Genomic DNA, 26,811 nt, shown 5'->3' with positions numbered 1-26,811 from the left:
AGAAGAAACTTTGAAATTAGATTTTTTTCCCTGCTTTGCCACATGATTTCCATAAGCCTGGTCCTGAGGATAATGACATAGTTGGTTCATCCAGGAAGGGGAAGAGTACTAATGATTACCATGGAGAGACTGATCTTTCATAAAGTTCCATACATAATAAATGTTTTGAAAAACCTATCCGACTTCAATGATTTTGTAGATTTCTATATTGTCTCCTGGATAGTGAAAAGCTAAAATGCTTTGAAAAATACCCAGCATGCAATACAATAATTTGCTAGATCTATAGAAAACAGGAAAACTGATTTCTTATTTAAAGATATGAACACTAAAACAAATAAATCAAGCAATAAATAGGGACAAGGTTATTTGTAAAATTATTTTTATGTCCCTAATATGAAATAAACTAAGAAATGAATTTTTAATAATAATTGAATGTGTGTAAAAATGTACGCTGACATTTTTGAAAGCCCCAAATAAGCAGCAAATAATTGTTTTCATGTCACTTTTAAGTAAAAAAAAATTCCATTTACTACTATCAGGCTTTCCATCTATTATCTAAATAATCTTGAGACATAAGTCTGAGACATAGTTCTCATTTAGAAAATGATACTTTTCTGCGTTTACACATCATTTTCTCAACTTAAAATCTATAATTTTTCAGAGCTTAACAAGATAACATGATAAAAATGTTTCCCAAATTAGAATTAGTTTAAGTAACTAAAAAGAAAAAAAACAAAAAAATGAAAAAAAAATCAGCTAAGGATGAAATGTTAAAGGATCTCTGATTTAATTTATAGACACATATCATTTTACTTCTCCTGAGTCTGTACCTCTTGGAACTCACCTTGGAAGGATAAAAGCCAATGATCCTGACATGGGGACAAATGCTGAGATGGAATACAGCATTGCAGAAGGAGATGGAGCAGACACATTCAGTGTCATCACTGACAAGGATACACAGGAAGGGATCATAATTGTCAAAAAGGTTCCTTTTTACTGTCTTCACTTTTTTTACTGAGTGCTGGATAGTTTACTTTTGCTTTTCCGTAAAGGGAAGAAAAGCTTTGGATTTATTTTTCTCTTTTATTTATCTATCAATTTTTTCTTTTATTAGTCTATCACTGAAGGGAGAATAGAAGTAATTTTATTGTAAATAAGTGAAGCATCTTCATCATTGATAATTATAGACTAGAACTAAACTCAAATGCACTCATTTTTGTATTTTTCTCTAGAAAAAATAAGTATACACTAATCACTGATATTGCATATACTTTTCAGTATATTTTAATTGCAAATGTGAAGGTTTACTTTAAAAAGTAGAAACCTAGAAATATCATGTGTTTTATTTAGATTTTCTTGAATTTTTCAATCCACTATAGGAGAGTATTCTGAAACTTTCATACAATAATAATCAATATTAATTATTATATGTTTAATTTTTTCACTCATATCTTGCTTTCTGTAAGTGCTCAAATTACTGAAAAAATAATTTTATTCTAACTTTGATCATTATTCATTCTTCTGATTTTAAGTATGTGTAACTTTTACAATAGTGATGTACATGATTTATACATCTACTAAAAAATACTTCATTTAATTGTTACTGACAAGGAAATGGGAATACCTACTGAGAATAAATATCAATGTGAATTCCAGTATATTTATTTAACCTCCTATAAGTAAGTGCAAGGCAAAACAAAGAGGCATCCACTTATTTGATGTACCTATGAAACAATAATTGAGGAGCCATAATTTTTGGCATCAATGAAAATCAGGTGATTACATGTTTAAATTGTTACCTAGTGTTTTGTCTTCCAAATCATGCTGGTTTTTCTTGTTTCATTTAACTTCAGAATTTAGATTTTGAGAAAAAAATGCTATACACTTTAAGAGTGGATGCAAGTAACACTCACCTTGACCCGAGATTCTTACACCTGGGACCTTTCAAAGACACAGCTGTGGTCAAAATATCTGTGGAAGACGTAGATGAGCCGCCTGTGTTCGATAAACTCTCTTACTTGATGGACGTTGATGAAGATGTAAAGGAAGGCAGCATCATTGGGCAAGTCACAGCACATGACCCAGATGCTATGAACAATTTAATAAAGTAAGTGCTTTGAAAGAAGTTATTTTTCCAGAAAGCTAATTATCTATTTTCAAGCCATATAGGAAAAAATTATTGCACAATTTAGAGTCAACCACCATAATTAAAACACCCAGTGAAAAAGCTCTTAGCTTGGTTGCCATCTAAAAGCTCTAATTATACTATTTCACTTCGCAGTTATGATGCCACTAGATAAATTTTATTATGAGATTTCTCCAGGAATGATAAGACTGGGTCACTGAGCACTAAGAAAAATTACTCTAATATTAGCAAAGCTAGGTTCTGAAAAAATTAAGCAGTCTATTTGGCTCTAGAGTTAGTCAAAGATTTAAATCCTTTTAGTGTTGGTATTTTTCTTGTCTATTGTCTCTCTTATTTAAATTAAAATACAAGTAAAATGATTAAAAATAAATTTAGAAATTTGTTTTTTCTGGAAGTATCAAAGTACCTTTTAAAAAAATAATCACCAAAATTACTGTGTATTAAAATATTGATGAAATACTGTGTTGTTTATATTAAAATGGTGACAGGGTTACTCAAAAAATGATAACATACAGTGCAAGTGAACAGGAAATGGACATTTCTTAGTTATTAATAGCATATAGTGCTGTCCTAGAATTTGAATATTATACTCAGCATTTAAAATCCAGAGACTGAAAGGAGTCTCAAAATTTGTTCATAAAGAGGATGTAACAGAAATGTATATATTGGGTGGATGGATGATGTTGGGTAATATGTGAAGGACAATAGAAAGAAAGAGCTAGATGAAGAATAAACTACCTGTTAAAAGTATGACTAGCAAAATACCTTAAATTCTATTTTTCTTAAAATTTAATTGTTTAATAAAGGAAAATAAATTATTAAATTTATTTTGTTGCCATACTTCACACATGGTAAATTCACCTGAATGATGCAAAATGTATTAACTATATAATGTTGGAAATATTATTTTATACCAAATAATTTTGAATATATATTCAATTTATTAATGATTATATATTATTGAACATTATCTTTATACTGAAAATCTATAAATTTTAATCTATATTTAATAAATTCATAGTGATCAAAATTTTTGTTAGTTTTAGATTAATTAGAATATAAATTACTGAATATTTGTGCTTTAAAATTAGTTTTAAATTGTTTTATATTTTACTAAAATTATTTTGAAAATATGTATTATACTTTATACAGATTATTTTATCTAAAATAATTTTATTCATATCACAACTAATTTTAAATGTTAATAGTATATTAAGTAGGACAAATAAAATGAAGAATCAATCTAGCTTTCCTATGGTCAGTCTATATTTACTAGCGTGTTCATATGCAAAACAATTTAGATTTCCTTATTGAAATCTGTGTGGCTGATTGATTTTGATGTTTCTTGTTTGTGAATTTAGTAAAAACAGAAAAGAACTTTAAAGTACATTCATTGTCTTTGAAATGCTGACATGGAAACAAATACATATTACTTTTTCGGTCTGAAATTGTTTATGCATATACGTGGGCCTGGAAAGGGGTAAATGATAATCACAAAGTCAACAATTATTATAAGGATTTATATGTCTATATGGTGTTGCTAGTAACAATAATTTGTAATAAAATGCTCTATAGAGAAAATGAAGATAGTTTTGTTATTTTGCATCAATGATGGCTTTTTCTTCAGTTGTTAGTATTTTTTTCTCTAGTTTGTCAATTAGATAAAACCCACTTATTTTTCAAAGGACAACTGTTTACTCATACTAATATGTAGAAATGCTCAATAAGTGTCTGCCTTTGACAGGTTTTACTAGCTTTACAAAAAAAGTGGTCAAGTGGTTAATGGTGTACCTTCCTTTCTCCTTAGCATTTATTATACTGAATGCTAGAACTACTATCCTCATTAAAAAATAATTGATTGCAACTTTTGAAAATAACAATCACCTAGTAGCAATTTGTAGATTAATGACAGAACATCAACAATTTTAGATGGTAAACCATCTTTTTGTTTGATCTTTGAACATTTCTAAATCTTAGTGACAGTGCATTTTAACAATAATCCACTTCCTCTCCTCATTTAGGTAGAGTATTTATACACTTGAAATTCAATAATTTTTTCATGAGTTCCATTAACTATTTTTTTCAATTTTTATGTTTTAGTAGTTCATGGCTGCAGTACATAAGGATTGCATTCCCTTGGGAAGGTGTAATATATGCAAAACACATTTTAATTCTTTTTTAACAGCTCCCCTCCTCGACATTTCTTGGTCCCTTTTGCAAAATAGCTGTCTTCCTATTTCCTGCTACATATCTTTTATGTTGTTCTTTATTTATAGTTTGGATTGTTCATATAAGAGAACCATGAGATATTTAACCTATGGGTCTGATATATTTGGCTTAATACTATGATCTCAAGGTGGATCTGTTTTCCTACAAATGACTCAAATTTACTCCTCTTTATGCCTGAGTAGCACTCCATTGCACATAAATTCCACATTTACATTACCCTTTCATTTATTGATAGACATGTAGCCCACTTCCACGATTTAGGTATCATATGTTGTGCTACTATAAATATGAGTATGCGTGTGTCACTCCAATATGACATCTTTTGCTCTTTGGGGAAGATACCTAGAAGAGGAATAGCTGGATCAAATGTGATTTCTATTCTTAATTTTTTGAGAAATGTTCATAGTGATTTTTATGGTGGTTGTACTAGTTTACATTCTCACCAACAACATAAAAGAGTCCCTTTTATTCTGTGCAGCCTTGCCAGCATTTTTTATTATTTCATTTCTTGATAATAGCAATTCTTTTTGGATTGAGATGGAATCTCAGTATTGTTTTAATTTGCATTTCTCTTGGCTGGAGATATTGAAAACTTTTTTTTCATTGATGTACTGGTCATTTGTATTTCATCTTCTGAAGAGTGTCTATTCATTTCAAATGTCAATTTTTGGTTGTATCTTTTATTTTGGAGGTTTTAAAATATATATTGTAGATTTTAGTCCTCTGTCCATGGAATAGCTGGCACACATTTTCCCCATTCTCTAGGTTGTGTCTTCACTGTTGATTGTTTCCTTTGCTGTGCAGAAGTTTTTTAATTTGATTTGATCCCATTTGTTGATTTTTCATGTTATTTCCTTGCAGCTTGGGTTTTGTTCAAAAAGTCCTTGCCTATGACCATGTTGTCAAGAGTTTCACTGTTCTGTCTTCCACCAGATTAATGGTTTTTATTTCAACATTTAAGTTTTTGATCTATTTTCATTTTAGTTTATCACATAAGAGATACGGGCATAGGTTCATTTTATGCATGTAGTTAGCCAGTTTTCCTGAAACCATTTATTAAATGCACCATCCTTCCTCCAGAGTATAGTTTTGACACCTTTGTCAAAGACCAGATAGTTGAATGCACCTGAAGTTCTTTCTGCATCCTCTATTCTGTTCCTTGTTCCACATGTCTATTTTTGCGCCAGTACCATGCTGTTTTGACCTCTGTAGCTTTGTAGTATAAGCTCCTACTTTGCTTTTGTTATTCAAGATTGTTTTTGCTATTCTGAGTCTCTTCAGCTTCCATATGAATTTCAGGATTGTTTTCCTTAGTTTTATAACTAAGAGTATTGGTATTTATTAATAGAGTCACCAAATTTTATCAATTCTTGACACTCCTTTTTGAAAAAGAGTTTCCTTTTGTTTCTTTCAAACACCTTCTTCACATTCCTCCCTGAACTTGGACTCATATTGCAGCAAACAATTTTTGATTTCTCAAAACAGATGGGATTAGAATTTACAGTATTTTTAAGGATTTTTCCTACTGCAGGTGAATTACATTGGATTTTAAGACATATAAATGAATCCTATGCAATTATTTTTATGGAAATTGATAATTTTTACAACTTATTTCACTTAGTGCATTATTTTGTTTTCTTAAAATAGATGAGTAATATTCCAATGTAGAGAAATTCAAATATATCATTTGTAAATAATATACTTGAAATATATAGAAATATATAGACTTTAAAATGTATAGAAATAAAAATGCATTGTTTGCTTCCCATATTGATTAATATTATGGTTGTTTTAATACTTAAATATTAAAATACATTTCATGTATTTGTATACATGTACACTTTGTGTATATGCTTTCTTACCCTCCAGTAGATATTTATAACAATAACAATTGAATCATATAATGGCAAACATTTGTTTAACATTTAAGAAACTGCAAGACTTTTCATGGTACTTTTTACTCTCTTCTCTTTTACATTCTCTTCAGCATAAATGAGTATTCCAATTTCTACAAATCCTTGCCAATATTGGTATGACCAAGTTTTAAAATTCTATCTTTTCTTATTGGTGTGCAATAATTTTTCATTCATACTTCAAGTTTCATTCCTTTCTGGGTATGATGTTAATCAGTTTTTTGTATATCTATCGGCTTCATGTATAGTTTTTGGTGTAGTGGCTATTCACATATTGGCCTATATTTTACTTGATTCCTTATTGAATTTGGATTATATGAATGAAGGGTTCCCTTAATAAGATATGTGATTAATAAATACTTTCTTACATTCATTGCTCTCCATTTCCTACAATGACTTTTAAAGGCAAAATTTTTCACTTTTGATAAAACTCAATTTATCAACTTTTTAATAAATTTATATTTTAGAGCAAAATTTAATGCCACAAAGTTATTGTGCTATATTTTCTTCTAGAATATTAATTAAGTATCATGTTTGCATCTGTGTTGCATTTTCAGTTTTTGTATGATGAGAGGTGTGGATTAAATATCTTTACTTTTTCATATATGAATACCAAATACTTACAGTATTATTTATTGAAAAACTTACTTTTTCTCCACCAAATTTTTTTTTGTATTTTTGTAATAGCTGTTAATGTGCACAACTCTATCTTTAGACACTCTTTTATTCCAATTACTATTTTTCCAATGCTTAGAAAATAACATCATTTTTGTACAGTTTATAAAATATCATAAATCAGATAGTGTTAGCCCTCTAATATTTTTCTTTCATATTTTATACATGTTGCTTTCCAGGGCCCTTTTTTTTGATGTTAGTTTCTACAAAAAAAAAGCCTTCTGGGATTTTTCTGAAATTTTAACTCTGTAAATAAATGTAGGCCAAGTTGATATCATAATAATATTTAATCTATTCATCCATGAAATAATGGATATCATTCCACTTATCTACAGGTTTTAAAGCAATATTTTGTGATTTTATGTATACTGCTCAAGGATAATTTTTGTCAGATGTACTATTAATTTGAAAATGTGTCTTCCTCAGGGAGTATGAGTGTTTAATAGGTCCCAGGAATATTTTTCTCTACCCTCTTCTCCTTCGTGGCATATATACATTAATATTACCTTAGATTCCCTGAATGCATGACTCATTTCACAGGTATTCAGTCTATCTCTTCAAAGCTTCAAATTCATTAATTATTTCTGCAATATCTAATCAGTTTCAAGTCCATCCAAAGTACTTTCCTATTTCCCATATTGTGTTTCTTTGCACAATTCTATGTAATAATTCTATGTGACAATTCTTTAACAGTTCTATGAAGACATGTTTACATTTTTAAGCACACATATGTAAACGTTATGTTTCTCCTGTATTGTCACTTATTCCTCTATAATAGTAAACATGTGGAATGTACCTAAATACCATTTTTAATATCATTGTCAGCTAACTCTATCAACTGTGTTATTTCTAGGTTGGTTTCAAATAACACAAATTTTTTGCACTGGCATTTTCCTGCTGCTTTGCATGCTTGTAATATCTTATTGAATTGCAAACATTGTAACTTTTACACTGTCTAGTCCTGGAGAAATTTGCATTCTTATGAATATTCTTGAGCATTTTTATGTTGTATGCTTAGGTTGTGTAAAACACTTTAATCTACTTAGATCTCACTTTGGTGCTTCATTAGTTGCCCTTCATTTAGTATTAATTTTGCCCTGCCAATCAGTCAAGATCTTTCTGAGTAGTTTGGCAAAAGTCCTCTACATTGAACAGTTTTTCATTAGAATTAGAATTATCTTCAGTTTCATAATATTTCCCAAGCATTCCTCACTCTAGTGTCTATAGCTCTTTACTTCCACAAATCTATGCTATCTATACCCATTCATGTTCTGATAGGAACTGAGCTAAAGAGCTGAAAGGGATTCTCTGCATATTTCAGCAGTTCTCATTGTTGGAAGACACCTGCAAACAGCAGACACCTTGCTCATTCTGGAATCTCAACATCATCTTTTCAACTCAGAGATTAGCAGGCTCCATCTGATTTAGTTGTGTATGTGTGTTGTTTTGTGCTGTTCAGGAGTCTTGTTATGTGCGAGGCTGGCTTTGAATTCACAATTCTCATGCCCTTGAGCATCAGCTTCCCAAGTGCTGGGACTACAGACTTGCACTAAATGTTCAGTTTCCATCTGGATTTCTACTTCCTGTATTACAAAAATCTGCCCTCCCAAGCATATTGACAAAGCTCTAAAGCTTACCTCATTTCTTCCTTTTTTCTAAGAAATCATTGTTGATTTCCAGTTGTTCAGTTCTTTAAAAATCATTATTTCATACATTTTTGTCTGTTTTTAGTGTGTAGGGTAATAAGATAAATCTAATCCCTGTCTTAGAAGGGAATCAGCTAAAGTCCATATACATTTAAATATGCCCCTGCTTAATCAGTCATAGAAATTCATTTCAGATGACACAAGAAATTTTATAGAAAAATACATATGCATTTTTCTGTGTGGTAATTATTCTAGGGCTATTCTATTTCCCTTCTATTAAATATTTGAACATTCAAACAGTTTATCTGTCCACCATCTTATTTTCATGCCATTGATTGTATGTTTATAGGTCCATATATATGTATTTATTAATTTTGAATATTCACTGTTACCAAATCTCATAATAAAATTTTGTTACATACATAATCATATATATATATATATATATATATATATATATATATATCTTTTCCTGGCTCTGATCCAGTTTAGAAGGAAGGTTGATCCCCAGGGGCAAAATGGGCTACAATCAGCATCATAGAATCACTTTTGTTTTTCAAGAAAAGCTTGGGAACTAATTCTCACCCCCAGTAAAGCTGTTCATCAGAAATATTTTCTGAAATACATTTGCTACTTGTAACGTGAGACTGTGGTTACAATTAGCAGCTGTTGTTACCTCTGCTTCACCTCATCAGTTATCATGAATCTCCAAAATGACCGGGTTGATTGTAGTTTGGAAGTTCTGAAAGAGCATCTTGCCTCACTTCACACCTATTTTATGCTTAACGTATTGAAAGTCCAGTGATTTTTAGAAGAAATCCATTCTCCTCCTGTCAAGCTGAAATGTAAGTAACAAAACAAAGCTATTGGCAGGGATTTATTTATGCTTCCAGAAAATGTACATGATTCCATATAAAATAAATGTGCATAAGGACATTCATTCATCAAGACGCTTCCCTCATATTTTCTTAGTTGTGTTGCAGATAGTACAATAATAATAATCTTATAGTAAGATTATTTTTCCTGCAAGAAAAACTGTAGAAGTATGCTTGAAATGAAATTATATTTTATAGTTCACATTTACTTTTCAAGGTGGAATGGAGTTTTTATAGTTCACAGGTTTGGGCAACATATTTTTGGTAAGCAATAATTATAAAGTACAAAAGAAAATCCATATCCTGACCTTAATGAATTAGTGAAATAGGTACCTGGAATTCAGTAAAGGAAAATGAATGCTATCATTATCTGTTATTCCCTACTATTGATTTGTTGTAGTGTCTGTAATCCAGTCTATTTTTTTTCTAATAGATAATAATACAGGAATTGTGTTTGATTTTTAATGATAGAACATTAAAATGAAAAGCAAACAAAAAACAAAAATGAAAGCTCACTTTCCACAAGCTTCACCCTTTTTCATTTTTTGTTTGCCACCGAATTGATTATATCCTTTTTCTGCAGAAAGTATTCATATTTCAGAAAAAATATGCCAATGGTCTTTTTCAACTTATTGTTCCAAATCTTTGTAGGGAAATCAATAAAATATTATTGTTATTATAAGCCATCTGCTGGGACATAGAGATAGTTTTGTTCTCTGTTAAGTTTTTATCATGCTCTTTGTGGTCATTGGTTGTAATCCAATGTATTTATCATTAATAGGTAAATCAGAATGTTCCTATTCTTTACTAAAAATAGAACTTAGCTGCTAAGTACAAGGAAATTATCTCTGGGCTTTGACAAACTGAGAGATATCATTTGTACTGAGGAAAATTTCTAAATAAAACCTGGAAGATTGCAATGTTAATGATGAAAAGTGAACAATTTCTAAATTATCAAATTGATACTCTCATGAATTCCTAACATGAAAAATAATGCCTTTCAAAGTTCAACCTAACAGCAAGACAGCCAGAAACTCAGTTCAATTTTGGTCTTCTGTAAAGTACAAGTGAGTCAGAGCTTTACTTTTATAATGTTAGAATTATTATTTATTCCTTTATTATAGAGGCCCTATGCTAATCTCTATGGCAAGTAGCAATGGGAACAGAAGGGAATTTTATTTTGCTTGTTGATCTTCAATGGAAATGGTAGGAGAAATCCAAGATTTATTCAGCCATAGTAGAAAATGGTTAACTATTGACCTTTCCAACAATGGAGAGACAGATGAATATTGTGAATTAAGTTGCATTCAATACCGAGATGTAGTTATGGGCTTTTACTTTGCTTTCTTTGTGTTCAGTTTAGGCTTGTTTTTATTCATAAGCAGATTTGGTTTATTTAAGGAATACACAGTAAAAGAATTTTAAGGTTACTTTCATTGCTTTTCTCTCAAATACCACACGTTCACTCCTAAATGTAAATAACACATTAGTAAATAAATCATAAGAGACTTGAAATGTATGAACAAAAAACATTATACTTTACTTCACTTCAGCAGTTAAGCAACAAAATTTAAAATGAGAAAATTCCATACGACTACTGAATTTTAGTACATTAGTAATTATTTTGAAAAACATATTACAAATAATTGTGTTTCTAATTGGCTAAGTCTAACATGATTTTTATTTTTAGAGAAACACATATTTCATTAAACATTTTATATGCTTATTTTTAAATCAATATTTCTATCAGTCTTTTATCTCCCTAGGATTTCCCCATCCAGAAGTATAGCTACACTTGAACAATGATTGCATACTAAATGAGTTCTGTTTTATTCTCCCAAGTTCTTTATATAACACTATGAAAGAAAATTCCAATAATAATTTTTGAAAATTGATCAAATAACACCATTTTGTAGTTTTGCAACAAAGGACATAACTGAGCTGTTTCTCTGTATTAGGAATGAGATGCAGTAGAAAATATGAATTTATGCAAAGATTTTGGTTCTTTTACCATTGAAATGAAGTCTGGTATTTTTTTTTTGGACCAAACATTGTATAGGAAGCAATATTCATGTCTTTGAAATAATAATGTTACAATGTTTAGCAGAAAATAAGTTAGGCAAGGCCTTCATACATTTGTTTGTATTATTTATTTTAATATCAAAATCTACTTTTGGAGGCTTTCATTTCAACATAGTTCTTATAATAGACCAAATCATACATCCTATATTAAATCACTCCCAACTAAAAAAAAGAAAACTAAGAAAATTGGGATAAATATATTTTCAACTAATTTTTTGTTTGTTTGTTTGTTTCCAGAGATCGAACTTGGGTCCCTGTGCTTGTGAGGCAGGCAGTGGAACCACTGAACTAAATCCCCGGCCCCTCAACTAAAATTTTTAAATTGCCAATAATTTGCAAAGTTCATAAACCTAAATATCTATTATTTATGTTTGCTAAAGTTAATGTCAGATAATGACTGCTCTACAGGTTTATAATAGGAGTTGAATTTTACTAATTAGGTAGATTGAAAAGGAGGTGATTTGTTTAATGCCTTTAATGTATTCAGGAAAACAAGATCTACAACAGAGACTGATTATTCTGCCCTTCATCCTTTTCCTTTCTCTGTCTTTAACCACTTTAGCAATATTATGAAACCTTATATGTCATGTCTAGTCCCTGGACCTACAACATAGGATTCACCTAAGATTCCATCAGAAATTTTCTCACACAGGAGCTAGGAATTCAGACTCTGGGATTATGGTTGGTGCTTCTTTCACTGTGCTGAGGATTAAACTCAAGGCCTCACAAATGATAAGCAAGTGCTCCACCACTGAGATACAAAGTTAGTCCATCAAATTCTGTTGGCAATAAGGTCCCCATGTGATTCAAAAGTGAATGTAAATATCTCAGCAAGACTCTCCTAAATGGCTCATCCAAAACCTGAAAGACGATCTCAGATGGATAAATACATATATATATCAACATAATAGGAATTGATATAACTACAGGACTTTCATATAAGCTGGCCTTTTAAAAATGTTTCTTTAGATAGTGTTTAATTTTCTATAGCTGCCACAAAAATTATCATAAGGGAAGGAGATTGACTCAATGTAAATTTGTTGTTTTACAGGTCAGTAGTATGGTATGAGTCTCATGTGACTCGTCGAGGTAAGTTATAGATTTGGACAGACATGTTTCTTCCTGTGGACTCTAAGGAAAATTGTTTTCTTACCCATTCCGATTATTAGTGGATTTTGGATCCTGGCTGTTATGAAGGCAAAGTTCTTCTTTCCGTAGAGGCTCTCAATTTAAAGACTTCCCAGCATCTAGAAGCTGCCTTCATTCTTTGACTTATCACTCCATCTTTTAAGCCAGTAATGATGAGTCAAGTTTTGTCACTCTTCAAATTTTTCCTCTTTTCTCCTCTGTCTCATCTCATTAAGCCATTCTACTTTTAAGTGTCCATATGATTAGATCAGACACATTCAAATAATCAAGGATATTGTAGCATCTAAGTATTTTCAACTTATTCACACTTGCAAAGTTCCTTTTGCCATGTAAAGTTAGATATTTTGGGGATTACACTATGAACATTTTGGGAGAGGAAACGCTATCTTGTCAACTGCACAGTAATACAAAGCTTATGGTGACACCTTCCATATCCAGCCTTGATGAGAGTCACAGAATTCTGTAGAAATATATTTTGTTTGGTTTTATTTGAAATAATTTGGAGAGCTAGATTAGAGGAAAACCTTTGAATCATTTGAGCTGTTCCTTGAATCCAGAGTTATTCGAGAACAATGTGTTTTAAAATACCCTCTGCTATATTCATCTATACTAAATGTACAGATTTTCTAATGTTGGTGCTTTTTTTAGATTGTATTTAATTTATTCCATGCTATTAGCTGCATTAAGTTTAGCATGACTATTTAATGTATTTCAAGTACTGTGAAGGGTCTATGATAAATAAGTGAATCAAGTAACACTTAAAACTCACTTGAAAGCTTCCAAAAGGACGTGTGAGTGCAAATAATGTCTCCAATGAACACACAGTAATGTAATAGTAGTATTGGAAAAAGTCAAATGCATGAAATTGCTTAAATAAATATTCTATGAGAAAAAAATTCCAAGAATGTTTTAGCACTTAACATTTCATATCTTTGTCAGATCACTGTGGGAATTGCCTATAACTTTGAGGAAGCAGTAGAAGAACTAATAACTTCGAAATGACGCCTGTATTTATGAGTCTCTTTCCTGCCAGATACTCTGTAGATCGACACACTGACATGGACCGGATTTTCAGTACACACTCAGAAAATGGCTCCATTTTCACTCTGAAGCCTCTTGACCGGGAATCATCCCCTTGGCACAATATCACCATTACAGCCACAGAAATAAGTAAGTTTGAGCCATATCCACCTGGCCACATTGCTTTTCATCAAAGATATAAAGCAGTCCTCTAAGCAGAGTCTTTCTCTTGAACAAAACTCTTATGTTGTTAGGTAGATTTTAGAGAAATGATTAGAAAGTATTGGAGTTTTAAATTATTTTAAGGATGAGGAAAGCCATCTTTCATTTTATTTTCTCTAACACCTTAAAGTAGGATAGAAATATAGTCTAACTTTATAAAAATTATAAATTATCCAGATGTGATGGTCGATGCTTATAATCCCAACTGTTTAGGCGGTGGAGACGAGAGGATTACAAGTTCTAGGCCTGCCTGGAGAACTTAGTAAGAGCTCTTGTGTAACATATATGAGACCCTGAGTTCAATCCCTAGTACTAGAAAAAATAAATAAATCATATATCCATCTATTAAAATTACCTTTTATAAATAACACTTCATTTTCAATCCAATACCCTTCTTTTTACTGTGCTTCCTATTTAAACTATATGAGAAAGTTGAGATATGCATCAGAAATCTCACCGAGAAAGTAAATAATACAGAACTGGTCTACTGCTAAGTTACAAATGGGACAAGTGGTTTTTCTGCCTCTCTGTAATTGAGACTAAAATCATATCTATGTTCTTATTGCAGATAACCCAAAACAAAGCACTCACATTCCTGTCTTCATCAGAATTCTAGATATAAATGACCATGCACCAGAATTTGCCATGTACTATGAAACATTTGTTTGTGAAAATGCAAAACCTGGCCAGGTAAATAAAATCACTATAAATTTTTTTATGAGTAGGAAAAATTTATTGAGGGAAAGATAACTTCTAAGAGAGACAGAAGAGGGACTGGGTAATGGGTTACACCCACTATAAACTTTTGAAAAATATTTCACTTTATAAAGGCAGATAATATTCTTTATTTTAATATTTTTCTTACTTACTACATGTATAGTCTTGTCATCCCTTACAAGAAGCTTCACAGTGAACTTTTAAAAAATGAGTTCTATAATGTTTTTTTATTATGAAATGTGGGAAATAATAGAAAAATCATTATATAAGCCTTAATTTGTATACCAGGCATACAGTGAATACAATATGTGAGAAAAGCTCTTACTTGCATTCATAATTAGGCTGATGCTGAGTTATTTATATTAATAGCATAGAAATAGATCATTAAATAAACATGCAGTATGGGCATGAAATTTTTCTATGTCGGCATACAGGAAGTCATAATAATTGCTTTCTGATTACATTTTGGGATTTTAAATAGTTCAGCCAGAAGACTGGTCTGATCTATGTGATATTTTATTTGTGATATAAAATTTTCATATTTTTGAAATAAAAATATTTGTTATAGAAGAGTTCCAAATTTCTATTACAATGTAATATTTCAAATACATTTAAAGTGATAATAAACAATGCAGACTATGTTCATTTTTTTCAAAAAACATTATCCAATAACACTGAATTTCATTGAAGGTAACTTATAGAGTTATTTAAATGGCTCCTTTGGGAAAACGTGGGCAGATATTAAGTATATCCTACAGTCAGATCCATTTAAGTGTAGAAAATAAAGTGAGAAAATGGCCTTGTATTCTGGTTGAGATTGTTACTTTCAGAATGTTTGTGTCCCCATTTATATGTTGAAGATCTAAATCCCAGTGTGGCTGTATTTGTAGCAGAGGTGTCTGAGGAAGTAATTAAGGTTGAATGAAGTCATTGGTAGTGAACAAAGGGGTGGTCTGGCAGGATTAATATTCTTATAACCAAAGGCACCAGAGATGTCATGCTGCCTCTCTCTTCCTGAGCTCATGCACTGAGAAAAGGCCATTTGAGGACTTAAAGAGAAGGCCATGAGGAAGCCAGGGAGAGAGAGCTCTTCAGAAGCCAACCATGCTGGCTGTCCAATCTTCAACTTCCAGCTTCCAGAACCGTGAGAAAATACATAGCTGCTGTATAAACTACACAGTCTGTGGTAATTTTTTATAGCAGGACAGATGAGTAAGACAAACACACTACCATGTTCCACCTATATACAAAACAAAAAAACAACCAAAAACCACACAACTGAAGGGAGGCTGAGTACCACACACCTATAATCCCAATAACTCAGAAGGCTGAGGCCGGAGTTTGATGCCAGCCCGGGCATCACAGTGAAATGTTTAAAAAAAAGTCAGTTTTTAAAAATTCACATAGAATCTGTATATAGTTGCTTCAACTCAGAATTATTTTTTGCCTTTTGCTCTTTGCAAGATATAATAGGCATATTCTCAGTTCGGCTAAGTGATTATTTTTTTGAGATTTAATTTATAACATGGCCACACACGAACTTATTCAACTATTCCTCTGCAAGTGGATATTTGGTTAATCACAAAATGTTATTCCAGCAGACAGCATTTCAATGAGCATTACAATGCATTATATTTTCTTACTACTTAGTATTATCTCCTTTGATGTAATATTCAAATTAAGAATAATTAAATTTTTCTATAAATATTGAGTGCTGCCAAATAATTTTCCAAAAATATTGTATTTCTGCCACACATGTATGATTTCATATTTACTTAGGTGGTTCTAGATTTTAAATGTCTGCAAACTTGTAAATATCTCAGAATAGTTTAGTATAAATCCCTTTAAACTTTTTGAGGTTGGAGGCTTTTCCGTAAAAGTATGGCACTTTCTAAAAAAACTTTCACAATTGTATTGAGTTCCTGATGTTGCAATGAAAAATACTGCAAACTAGATGATTTAAAAGTACAGACTTTTTTTCTCTCACAAGTCTGGAGATTAGAAGTCTAACATTGCTGTATGAGCAAGATGTGCTCTTTCTGAGTTACTTATAAAGGATCCTTCTGTTCCTTGGAATGTAGACACCAATTACTCCAATCTCAGTTTCCATTTCATTATATCTCTTTCTGTGTTCAAATTTACTTTTTTTTATGAAGGCTTCAGTCATTGTATTAAAGTCTTCCCTATTCCTGTATGACTTTCTTTTTGGGTGATGATATCTGTAAAAAGGCTATTTTCAGATAAGATCCTCTTCACAGGTTGTATGATTCATAATTTTAACCTATAGTTTGGGGATCCACAAGTCAACATGCTATATCTTATAGATATTCTTTACTCATTTATGAGTGATGTATGCCTTTTATGATTTGTATGAGTTATTGGCACCTTTCATATTGACATTTAATATTAATAAAATATAATTGATAATAACCAATTATAATTTTAATATATCTATTACCAACTCATTAAAACCAACATAGTTAATGGGGCCGGGGATTTAGTTCAGTGGTTCCAGTGCCTGCCTTGCAAGCCCAAGTTTCCGAATTTGATCCCAGTACCAAAAAAAAAAAAAAAACCAACACAGTTAAAATAAATATTTTTAAGCAAATGATGAAAATATTTTCTTTTAAAAGGCTTCATCAGGGTCCATCTAATCATATCAATAACTTGAATCATATAATCAAAGGACTGATGTTTTTGTATTTTAAAATATTGCTAACAATTAAATGTGTTATCACTGTTAAGGGTCAGAAGGATGAGCAAAAATACTAGAATGTATTCAATTATTTTCTTATGTTGAGCTTCAATTATCTAAGGAAAAACATTAAATTTTGTACTATTAATTGTGGGCTTTCAAAAGCACTGTATAGAAATATGCTCACATTCACTGTATCAAAGTTCATGAATTTATCACTAATATCAAGTTAAAGTGTAAAAGTATTGACTACAGAGATTGTAAATTGGTATGGCTATAGAAAGCACACAATAACCAATAGAATGGATAAATTAATAAATTAAACTGCTGTGAACCTCCTAGTTAACCTACAGAAGGATATACCTGGAAGTGGTACTACTGTTTTCTTTTTCTAGAACAGGAAGCTGAACATAAGAATAATTAAATGACTCCAATTTCCCATCAGACAGACAGCAGGCCTGTGACTAGAGAAACAAGCACGGGGATCGGTTGTTCAGCACTTTTTCTACTATGAAATTCTCGTGGAATATTTCTGGCTACTGCTTCTTTGCTGTTTATCTTCCACTCTAAAACACTTCTGACTTATATTGATCTCAGCTAACAAGTTTAATTTTGCAACTTTAGTATTGATTTTACAAAACTTGAGAAGTACTTCTGTACTTCTACCTTTGTAAATAACATTAAAGAAAAAGCAGGCAATTTGAATGAAATGTGCAACTGGAATTCTTCCAACTATGTCCCTATCTTTCAAATCCTTTTTTGTGATATTGGATAATAAATTTCTCGTTTGTCCAAAAATACATTAATAGCTTTGTTAATGGAAAGGAGTGGTTTTGCAAAGCACTTGTATATCTTCAAAGGCATCTTTCACATTTTCTTCCTTCGAAAAATTATTTTCTGATGGAGCAAACAGATCAGTTACTAAACATTAATAAAACAGACTGGTGTTTCACTGTAACCATAAAGGAGAATAGTATTGGAATGATCATTTCTAAGGTAAAATGTTTCAGTAATCAGGGAGCAGAAAATGGTGACTTGGATGCCTTGAAAGTAATACTTTATAGGGTATTAGTTTTCTGAAAATGACATTTTTTGTTTAATTAAAGTGCAAACTTTTAGATTTAAAATATCTTGCAATAAAAAAAGACTTGGTTTTGTTTTGTTTCATTAGCTTGATTCACTTATTTGGTTTCAGTTGATTCAGACCATCAGTGTGATGGACAAAGATGACCCTCCCCGAGGCCATAAATTCTTCTTTGAACCAGTGCCAGAATTTTCTCTCAACCCAAACTTCACCATTGTAGACAACAAAGGTACAGAATTTTTTAATACCACAATTTATGAAATCTGCAGGTGCTACATAAAAACAAATGTGAATTTTTTCCTCCTTTACCCTCCAGATAATACCGCAGGAATCATGACTCGGAAAGATGGCTACAGCCGCAACAAAATGAGCACCTATCTACTACCAATTTTAATCTTCGACAATGATTACCCTATTCAAAGCAGCACGGGCACGCTGACCATCCGTGTGTGCGCCTGCGACAATCGAGGGAACATGCAGTCGTGCAGCGCCGAGGCCTTGATGCTCTCAGCTGGTCTGAGCACTGGGGCACTGGTGGCCATTCTGCTCTGTGTCATCATCCTGCTGGGTAAGCTCTCCCCTCCTTCACTGAGCTAAATCCCTGGCCCCAACTCTGCCCTTCTGATGCTTCTGATGCACGCTCCTGGGGAACTTGCTCCTCCACTGCCCAGCCTCCCTGCATGAAATAACTCTTCCCTTTGGGGAAGAGTCAACATTCAAACTTTGATTAAAAGCATACCTTTGAGTAGAAATGGAGGATATTTTCTTTTTCTTTTCTTTCTTTTTTTTTTTTTGTATTAAATTCTTTTATTGGTACATTGTAGGTGTACAACACAATTACATTTCTCATTGGGAATTGTACCTTTATATAATGCACCTTGGCTCTTACTTTTCCCCCACTCCTAGCTCTCCCTTCATGCCCTCCACCCTTCCCTATTTACAAAGACTTTATTTCCATTTTTTCCATTTCTCATCATTTTTTTTCCTTTCCCTTCTTTCCTTTCCCCTGCCCCTCCCACTACCCCTACCCCTTTGGACCTTTTATTCCTATTTTACATTATCAATTATTCATTCTAATCATTGGTACATTTTATGTATACAATATAATGACATTCATCATTGGAAATTTGCACCTTTACATAGTCTCTCTTGGTTCTTGTTTTTCACCCTTGCCCAGCCCTCCCTTCAACCCCTCCAGCCCTCCCTATTTACAAAGATTTTGTTCCTATTTTTCCATTTTCTCATATTAATCCCATTCCCTTCTATCCTTTCCCTTAGCCCTCCCACTTCCTTCCCCTTTGCCCCTTTTCTTCCTATTTCACATTACCTATTATACATTTAGTCCTTATTTACACTTTCAGTTTCTCACACCAGAGAAACTATTCGGTATTTACACATCTGTGTCCTATTTATTTCACTTAAGAGTATTGCCTCAATGTGCATCCACTTAGCTATAAATGTCTCTAATTTCTCATTTTTTATGGCTGAGTAGTACTCCATTTTATAAAAAAAAAAAAACATTTTCTTTATCCAGTCTCCAGTTGATAGGCATTTGGGCTGTTTCCAAGTTTTAGCTATTACAAACTGTGCTGCTATGAACATGGGTGCACATATATCACTGTGGTATGATTCTTTTAATTCTTTGGGGAAGATCCCCAGCAGTGGAATAGCGGGGTCAAATGGGATTTCCAGTCCTACTTCTTTGAGGTATCTCCATACTGATTTCCACAGTGCTTGCACCAATCTACACTCCCACCAGCAGTGGAGCAGGGTTCCTCTTTCCCCATAGCCCCGCCAGCATTTGTTATTGGTTGATTTCATGATAGCAGCCATTCTTTCTGGAGTGAAGTGGAATCTCAGTGTTGTTTTCATTTGCATCTCTCAAATGACCAGTGACCTTGAACATTTTTTCATGTATTTATTTATCTCGAGAGGATAGGTCTAGCTTTCTCCTGTTCCCAAACAATGCAATGTTACATACATGTTTTCAAAACATATTTTATGGCATTAAGTTTTATAACTTTGGCAAGCTATGCTCCAAAGAGATTCACTTTAATAACTGATTCAATCTGCATATCACCTCTACAAGGTAAACATTTTCATTCTACTATGAAATGGCTAAATAGCTGACTGAATGATGCTCTTAAGATAGCTTTTTTCTTAGGGTTCAAACACAAACTGTTGTACTTTGAAATTCTCTTTTATATTATTCTCAAAACAAGGGACCATTCTACCTTTACAAATAATATCAATAAACATTAAGTTATATGCATCAAATGTCTAATTGGCAAGTGAATTAAAATTGTCACAGAGGGCCGGGGATTTAGCCCAGTGGTTCTGCCACCTGCCTTGAAAGCTCAAGGACCCAAGTTTGATGCCCAGTATCAAAAAAAAAAAAAAAAATTGTTACAGCAAGACAAATATTTTCCTCATAGACTTGGTATGTATAGGTGCAAGTCGCCAAGTTAAAAAGTCAAAATTCTGGTTTTATAAAAATATCATTGTGACACTATGGTCATACTAGCCTTGTAATATTTTCTAAATAAAGCCATGCTTCCAACAGCAAATGTTTTATTTGAGCATGCACTAACAGGACAACAATTTAATTCAATTAAACAGTTGTTACACTCTAAAACACTCCAAAAAATTAATTCCATCAAATATCCATCCAAAATTCTTTTGCTTAGGGCAGAAGAGCTCTCCAAATTTATGTTCTAATGCTCATATGTGCTGGCTTCTTTTCACTGCAAATCTTTTCAAGCTGTCTGGATGCGGTCTTTTTGGCCAGAGATCCTCCAGGGCTTCACTAGAGGATTGCTGAAAGTGAGGGGGACAACGTTTGCCTCAGTTAGCATGATCCAACTATTGAGGAAAGCTTTGCTCAGAGTGGTTCGGAACACAGGCACTACCAGCACCCTTGCCAGAAGTCCTCACCTCTACCTACTGCTACCACGTTCAACTCCTGTGTAAAATATATTTGTATCCCTATGAAGAATAAAATCTGACTTGACATTGTAGATAAGTGCTACAAATTCCATATTGTTCTAATTGCTCAAACAATTCTACTTCCCTAATTTACAGTACAGTGAATATACATGTATTCCAATTTATTTTTCTTTAAATTTCTATATTATGTGATACAAAAAGACTTTCCTGCACACTTGGAAAACAAAAGTACCCCCCCAAATAAATGAAAATATAATATTATCATAGTAAATTTGATAACATTTGTTTTTGAAGAAATCTTATAAATGTTTTAACTTTCTTCTAAGTTTACTATTACTCTAGGTTTGCCACCCTTCTTCCTGGAGCAATATAAAAGACCAAGATTTTGTACTTTTCACTTCTCCAATATTTTACCTAAGTGTGGGGTGATTTTCTATTATTTTAGGTAAAATTGGTTCTAATGCAGAAGGTTTCATTATCAAAATTACTGAAACTTTCTTGGTGTTATTTTAAATCTTTAAAATAATATCCAGATGTAGTACTACCTTTCTATAGAAAAGGGACTTTGCTCTTTGCAAGATAGTAACAGAGCATGGTAAATAACATTTTATATCTACCCAGATACATTTTCAAGAAATGTAGTTTTTACTTTATGCCTATGTTATATAGCAAGATAGGTAATTAATACAAAGAGCAAGAATTTATGTTTTTAAATGCCAGAGACTCCTTTGACAGTCTGGTGAATCTCAAGGACCCACTCAGAATACAAATTTAATTATCTGAGAGGATCAAAGTTATTGCTTAGTAGAAGAGTGCTTCCCTAGCATGTATGAGACCTGAGATCAATCCCTAGAATGGCAAAGATAAAGATAGGTAGATGATAGGTGACAGATAGGTAAATTTATAAGAATAATCTATGTGAGAAAAAGTCACCTAATGAAGGCCAAAAATGCATAATGTTCTTTCTTATTAATTCAAGTTTAATAATTGTTTGAGATACATGCATAAGTATAATGAAATATAAAGTATCTGTAATTTCTATTGGTTTCATTGTTACACATACTGCTACTATCATTTTGAATACGACCATATTCAAAATGGGAAGAAGGTCAAATTCCAGTAATAGATTAGAGAATATAATGATGTTCACTTTTTCCGTTGTTTATCCTAGGTTCTCTGAATTGCAATTTCATTCCCCAAATTAAACACTTCAGTCTAGGAAGTGAAACAGATAAATTTGACCTGGCAAAACAGAAAAAAAAAACTTATTAAAGTTTCTCTAATCTTTTTATGAGAATTAGTAAATATTCATAACTAAGGGAACAACATTGATTTTAATTTATGGCTATTATTTTATTACCAGAGAGAGTGGAGAACTAAAAAAATCACTCATTCCATATTAAACTTTGAAAGGGATCCCTCTTTCTAGTGCACAGTTAAAGTTTGGTGGAGGTCAGATTTAGTTGGGACTTAACTCATCTGATGTTCATTGTGTATTATCAGAGAGTACAGGTAGAGCTCAGTTTTATACAAGTCGTTGTGTTTTTTTAAATATTTCCAAGATAAACCTGAATATTGCTCAGGAGTCCAAATTTATTTCTGGGGAGGTTAATTGATAATGCTTATAATGATTTGGAAAATATTCTTCCTACCATTTAATAAGGGCTGAGGAAGCATGCTGGCCAATATAAAAAAGAAAACAAAACACTGGGCAGGCCCTTCCTATAGTTACAGGGTCTCCAAGGATGATACTGAATTGCAGCTTCAATGTACAGAAATGTGTTTTATTAATTCAAACTTGTATTTATTAGGAAAAAGTATTATCAAATGTATCATAATAAATTAAATTCAGCTTCTACAACTAGAAATAATACAGTAAATTACACACAAGAATGTTCACTGTTAAATTTATAGCAAGAACATGTGAATAAATAGAGTGGAGGAAATAGAATAAAATTAACATTTCAACCCAAAAGCCTGAATATCACTGTCTAAATTAAGAAAGTCCTCATTAACAAGATAATATTTTAGCTATCCTGTAAGATGTGTACATATGAAAGATGAATTTCTGCTGGAATATTATTTTGTAGCTCTTAGAGTTATATTTCAGATATTCCAGTGGGTTTTCAAAACCAGACCAGGATGTGAGGGCAATCTGGCTGTGACATCTGTCAGCCCATTGATCGTCAGGGTTGATTCAGCTGATCCGGTCGGCCAGGCCCCTGTCCCCTTTCTCCTTCACTGCTCCAAGAGCATCCCTCCCAAAGCTGTGTGCTTGGAGGAAGAGGACGACCACCCCTGATAGTAGCTGTGCTCCCCTGCTAGAACCTCTGAACAAGTTCTCATGGTCAAAACCAGAACAATAAAGGACTTTAGTCAAACAGATGTGCAACATGGGTTGGGATGAAATCCCTATTTCAAACATTTTTTGTGTCTATGTAATATATGTACACACATAATATATTAATATAATGCACATATAAGTATACACACATCTACATATAAGTAATGTTTTGGAGATATTCTCTAGGGTCATTAAAAATATTCACTTGCTAATCATTTGGGAAAATAACAGTGCAACTTTAGTATTTTTGCACATTTTTAAAGAAATGTGCATTGAGAGCAGTGATGCATCAGGTATTTGCAGTTGGCCGAGTGCAGCAATTATAATTGAACAATGCTTTTGTTTTTAATGCCAGTGACCCATAAGCTTTGGAAATGAATTAGGGACACTATAATTGAGGACACTGCTCTTTTCTCTTTTGTCAATGCAGTGTGTCCAATACCAGCCTAGGATAGGCAGTCACACAAACTTCACACATAGAAGTGTATTTTATCTTGAATCATGGAATCTCAACATTTCTTCATCTTTTATTAATAGTTTTAGTCATGCTGTTTGGTGCATTGAAGAGGCAAAGGAAGAAGGAACCGCTCATAATGTCCAAGGATGATGTCCGCGACAACATCGTGACCTACAATGATGAAGGGGGTGGGGAGGAAGACACACAGGCTTTTGACATTGGCACATTAAGGAATCCAGAAGCAAGAGAAGAAAGCAAAGTTCGACGAGATGTAATGCCTGAAACTATTTTTCAGATAAGGAGGACTGTACCCCTGTGGGAAAATATTGATGTGCAAGATTTTATCCATCGAAGATTAAAAGAAAACGACTCAGATCCAACCGCACCTCCTTACGATTCTTTGGCAACTTATGCCTATGAAGGGAATGATTCCATAGCAAATTCCCTCAGTTCTTTAGAATCTCTCACTGCTGACTGTAACCAAGATTACGATTATCTCAGCGACTGGGGTCCTCGTTTTAAAAAACTCGCTGATATGTATGGGGGTGATGACAGCGACCGAGACTAAAAATTTTGTATGACTTGATCGATATTAGTGGAAATACTGTCTTTGTTACTAGATTGAGTGGCCTGCATTCTCTTCGGAGGAAAGTTTTCAAAATTCAAAATTACAAACAATACATAAGTGTTGTCTTAGTAAGGGTTTTCTTAATCAGTAAGTTTCTGTGAATGAATATGAATGATATCGATTTAAAAACAGTAATAATAACCAGTTCACCTGTTTTGCCTAATAATCTTGAAAGTATATCACATCAATAATCAAAAAAAAATGTAAAAAGGCTTTTTGTGCCTTTTCTTAGGTATAAGAAATTTGTAAATGTTTTCTTAACTGACTTTCAATCACCTTTACTATTATATTAAACATTGTGCAACTGCTTTGTAAATTAATATGGAAAAAGTATATCCCTAATGAAATAAGAATGACTACTACTGCCATATTTATTTAGTTGAAGAATGTCTTTGTGTTAACCCATTCATATTTTTATAAATGTATATTTATATTTTTATATTTTTATGAAATAAACTAGTATTTATAAAAATATAAATTTCATTTTATTTAATTTCTAGGGGCAATTTTGAATTTAAAATAGAAATGTTTTACATTTTTAAATGTAGAACATGATTTACTCAGGGAAAAAGCTAAGAAGTCACTCCACAGAATGTAGAAGTAAAGTGGAACTATAAATGAGCTTTGTTACAAATTGCTATTTTTCTCTTGCAATTACTTAAATGTGGACAAATGTTTATGAACCACTGTTGTCTAAATATGAATAGAATATGAGATATATTTGAAATATAAAATATATATATAGTTGTGAATAATAAACTAAGTTTGTTTTGCAAGTCTTTACCACCACAAGTGGATTGTATTTGAGAGTAAATGTGTCAGTGATGTTATGTAGATGGAAAATCTAAATCACTCCATACTGTAGTTCTAAAAATAAGAAATGATAATTCTAATTTCTGACTGTGCTCAGACAATTCACTGGGCAACATTTAAAATGTATATTTACAAACTAGAAGGTTTGTAAGAAAACAATGTAATATTACTTGTTGGGGACACTCATTAAGAATTTTTGTGGAAGTCAGAATTAGTGACATACTGGGGAAAGAACTGTAAAAGAATATGATGGTTTACTAAAGATTGGAAATATAGAAAAAAAATAATAAATATTCTAAGACATGGGTAGAAGAAAAAAAGAAAGGAATCATTCATGATCATCATTTGCAAATCTTTAAAAGACAGCCATGTAGAGCACTTGCCCTGAGTTAGTGTGAGTGTAAGGCTAAATCAAAAGATAAAAAACTTCACAGAATGAATGTGTGTTACCCATTTTCTATGACAATCATTATCCTTGTCTTTTTTTTATTATTCATCAGTTCAGAGTCAAATGTCCTGGTCATGTTCATATGGGGGACATTTAACACTGATTATTGTCTTTACTTTTTAAATGCCAACTACCTCCCAAATTACTCACAGGTACTTATAGGTTATTGTGTTACTAATTTGAAAAATTTTAGTGTATGTACTACCCAAGCGAGCACAAATTTGAAAAATTTTAAAGACTAATTCAGCAACTTTATCAACAATAGGTAGAACATATTAAATATTTAATTTAATGCTAAAAATTAAATTATATTGGGCAATCAAGAATTATCTAGAATTTCTCTTGTCATTGAAAATTCCCAGAAAACATTTTTTTTTTAATTTTAGCTAAAAAAGACTTAATTTTACTTTTGAAAATAATATTAAGCTATTGCCAGAGCTATAACAGCATGGATTAGATACATACTTGAGAAGGATGATGTAGATTAATTTAAGGTATCCCAAAAATTAATCAAGATTCTTCTAAGGCCTCTTGTAGCCATTTCATAATTTCTAAAGGGTTGAGTAGAAATATGTAAACAAATTGTGAATTCCTTGTCCTGAGGATATGCAATGCCTGTGTAAAAATGTGGAAATTACAATGGCAGAGATGGGGGATCTGGTAGTTATAAAGCTCTCCTATGTATTTTCGTAATATGAGCACTTTAGCAAACCAAGTTATAC

At 32.1% G+C, this 26,811-nt stretch overlaps 1 protein-coding gene across 1 annotated transcript in view; it reads left to right on the top strand.

Moving 5' to 3' along the window:
• Positions 1-25,602, top strand: part of Cdh9 (cadherin 9) — a 137,139-nt gene extending 111,537 nt beyond the window's left edge. Inside the window, exons 6-12 of the mRNA XM_004848670.3 lie at positions 798-985; positions 1,854-2,107; positions 13,749-13,885; positions 14,526-14,647; positions 18,565-18,682; positions 18,770-19,021; positions 24,281-25,602. Coding sequence (XP_004848727.1) covers positions 798-985; positions 1,854-2,107; positions 13,749-13,885; positions 14,526-14,647; positions 18,565-18,682; positions 18,770-19,021; positions 24,281-24,768 — 1,559 coding nt within the window. The 3' untranslated portion in view covers positions 24,769-25,602. The remainder of the gene's footprint in view (positions 1-797; positions 986-1,853; positions 2,108-13,748; positions 13,886-14,525; positions 14,648-18,564; positions 18,683-18,769; positions 19,022-24,280) is intronic.
• The last annotated feature ends 1,209 nt before the right edge of the window (positions 25,603-26,811 follow it).

The sequence above is a fragment of the Heterocephalus glaber genome, unplaced genomic scaffold (genome assembly GCF_053883595.1).
Source record: "Heterocephalus glaber isolate CG9 unplaced genomic scaffold, H.glaber_assembly_v1.0 deba00001538, whole genome shotgun sequence".
Lineage (NCBI taxonomy): Eukaryota > Metazoa > Chordata > Mammalia > Rodentia > Bathyergidae > Heterocephalus > Heterocephalus glaber.
This window is presented reverse-complemented; position numbering and strand designations above follow the sequence as displayed.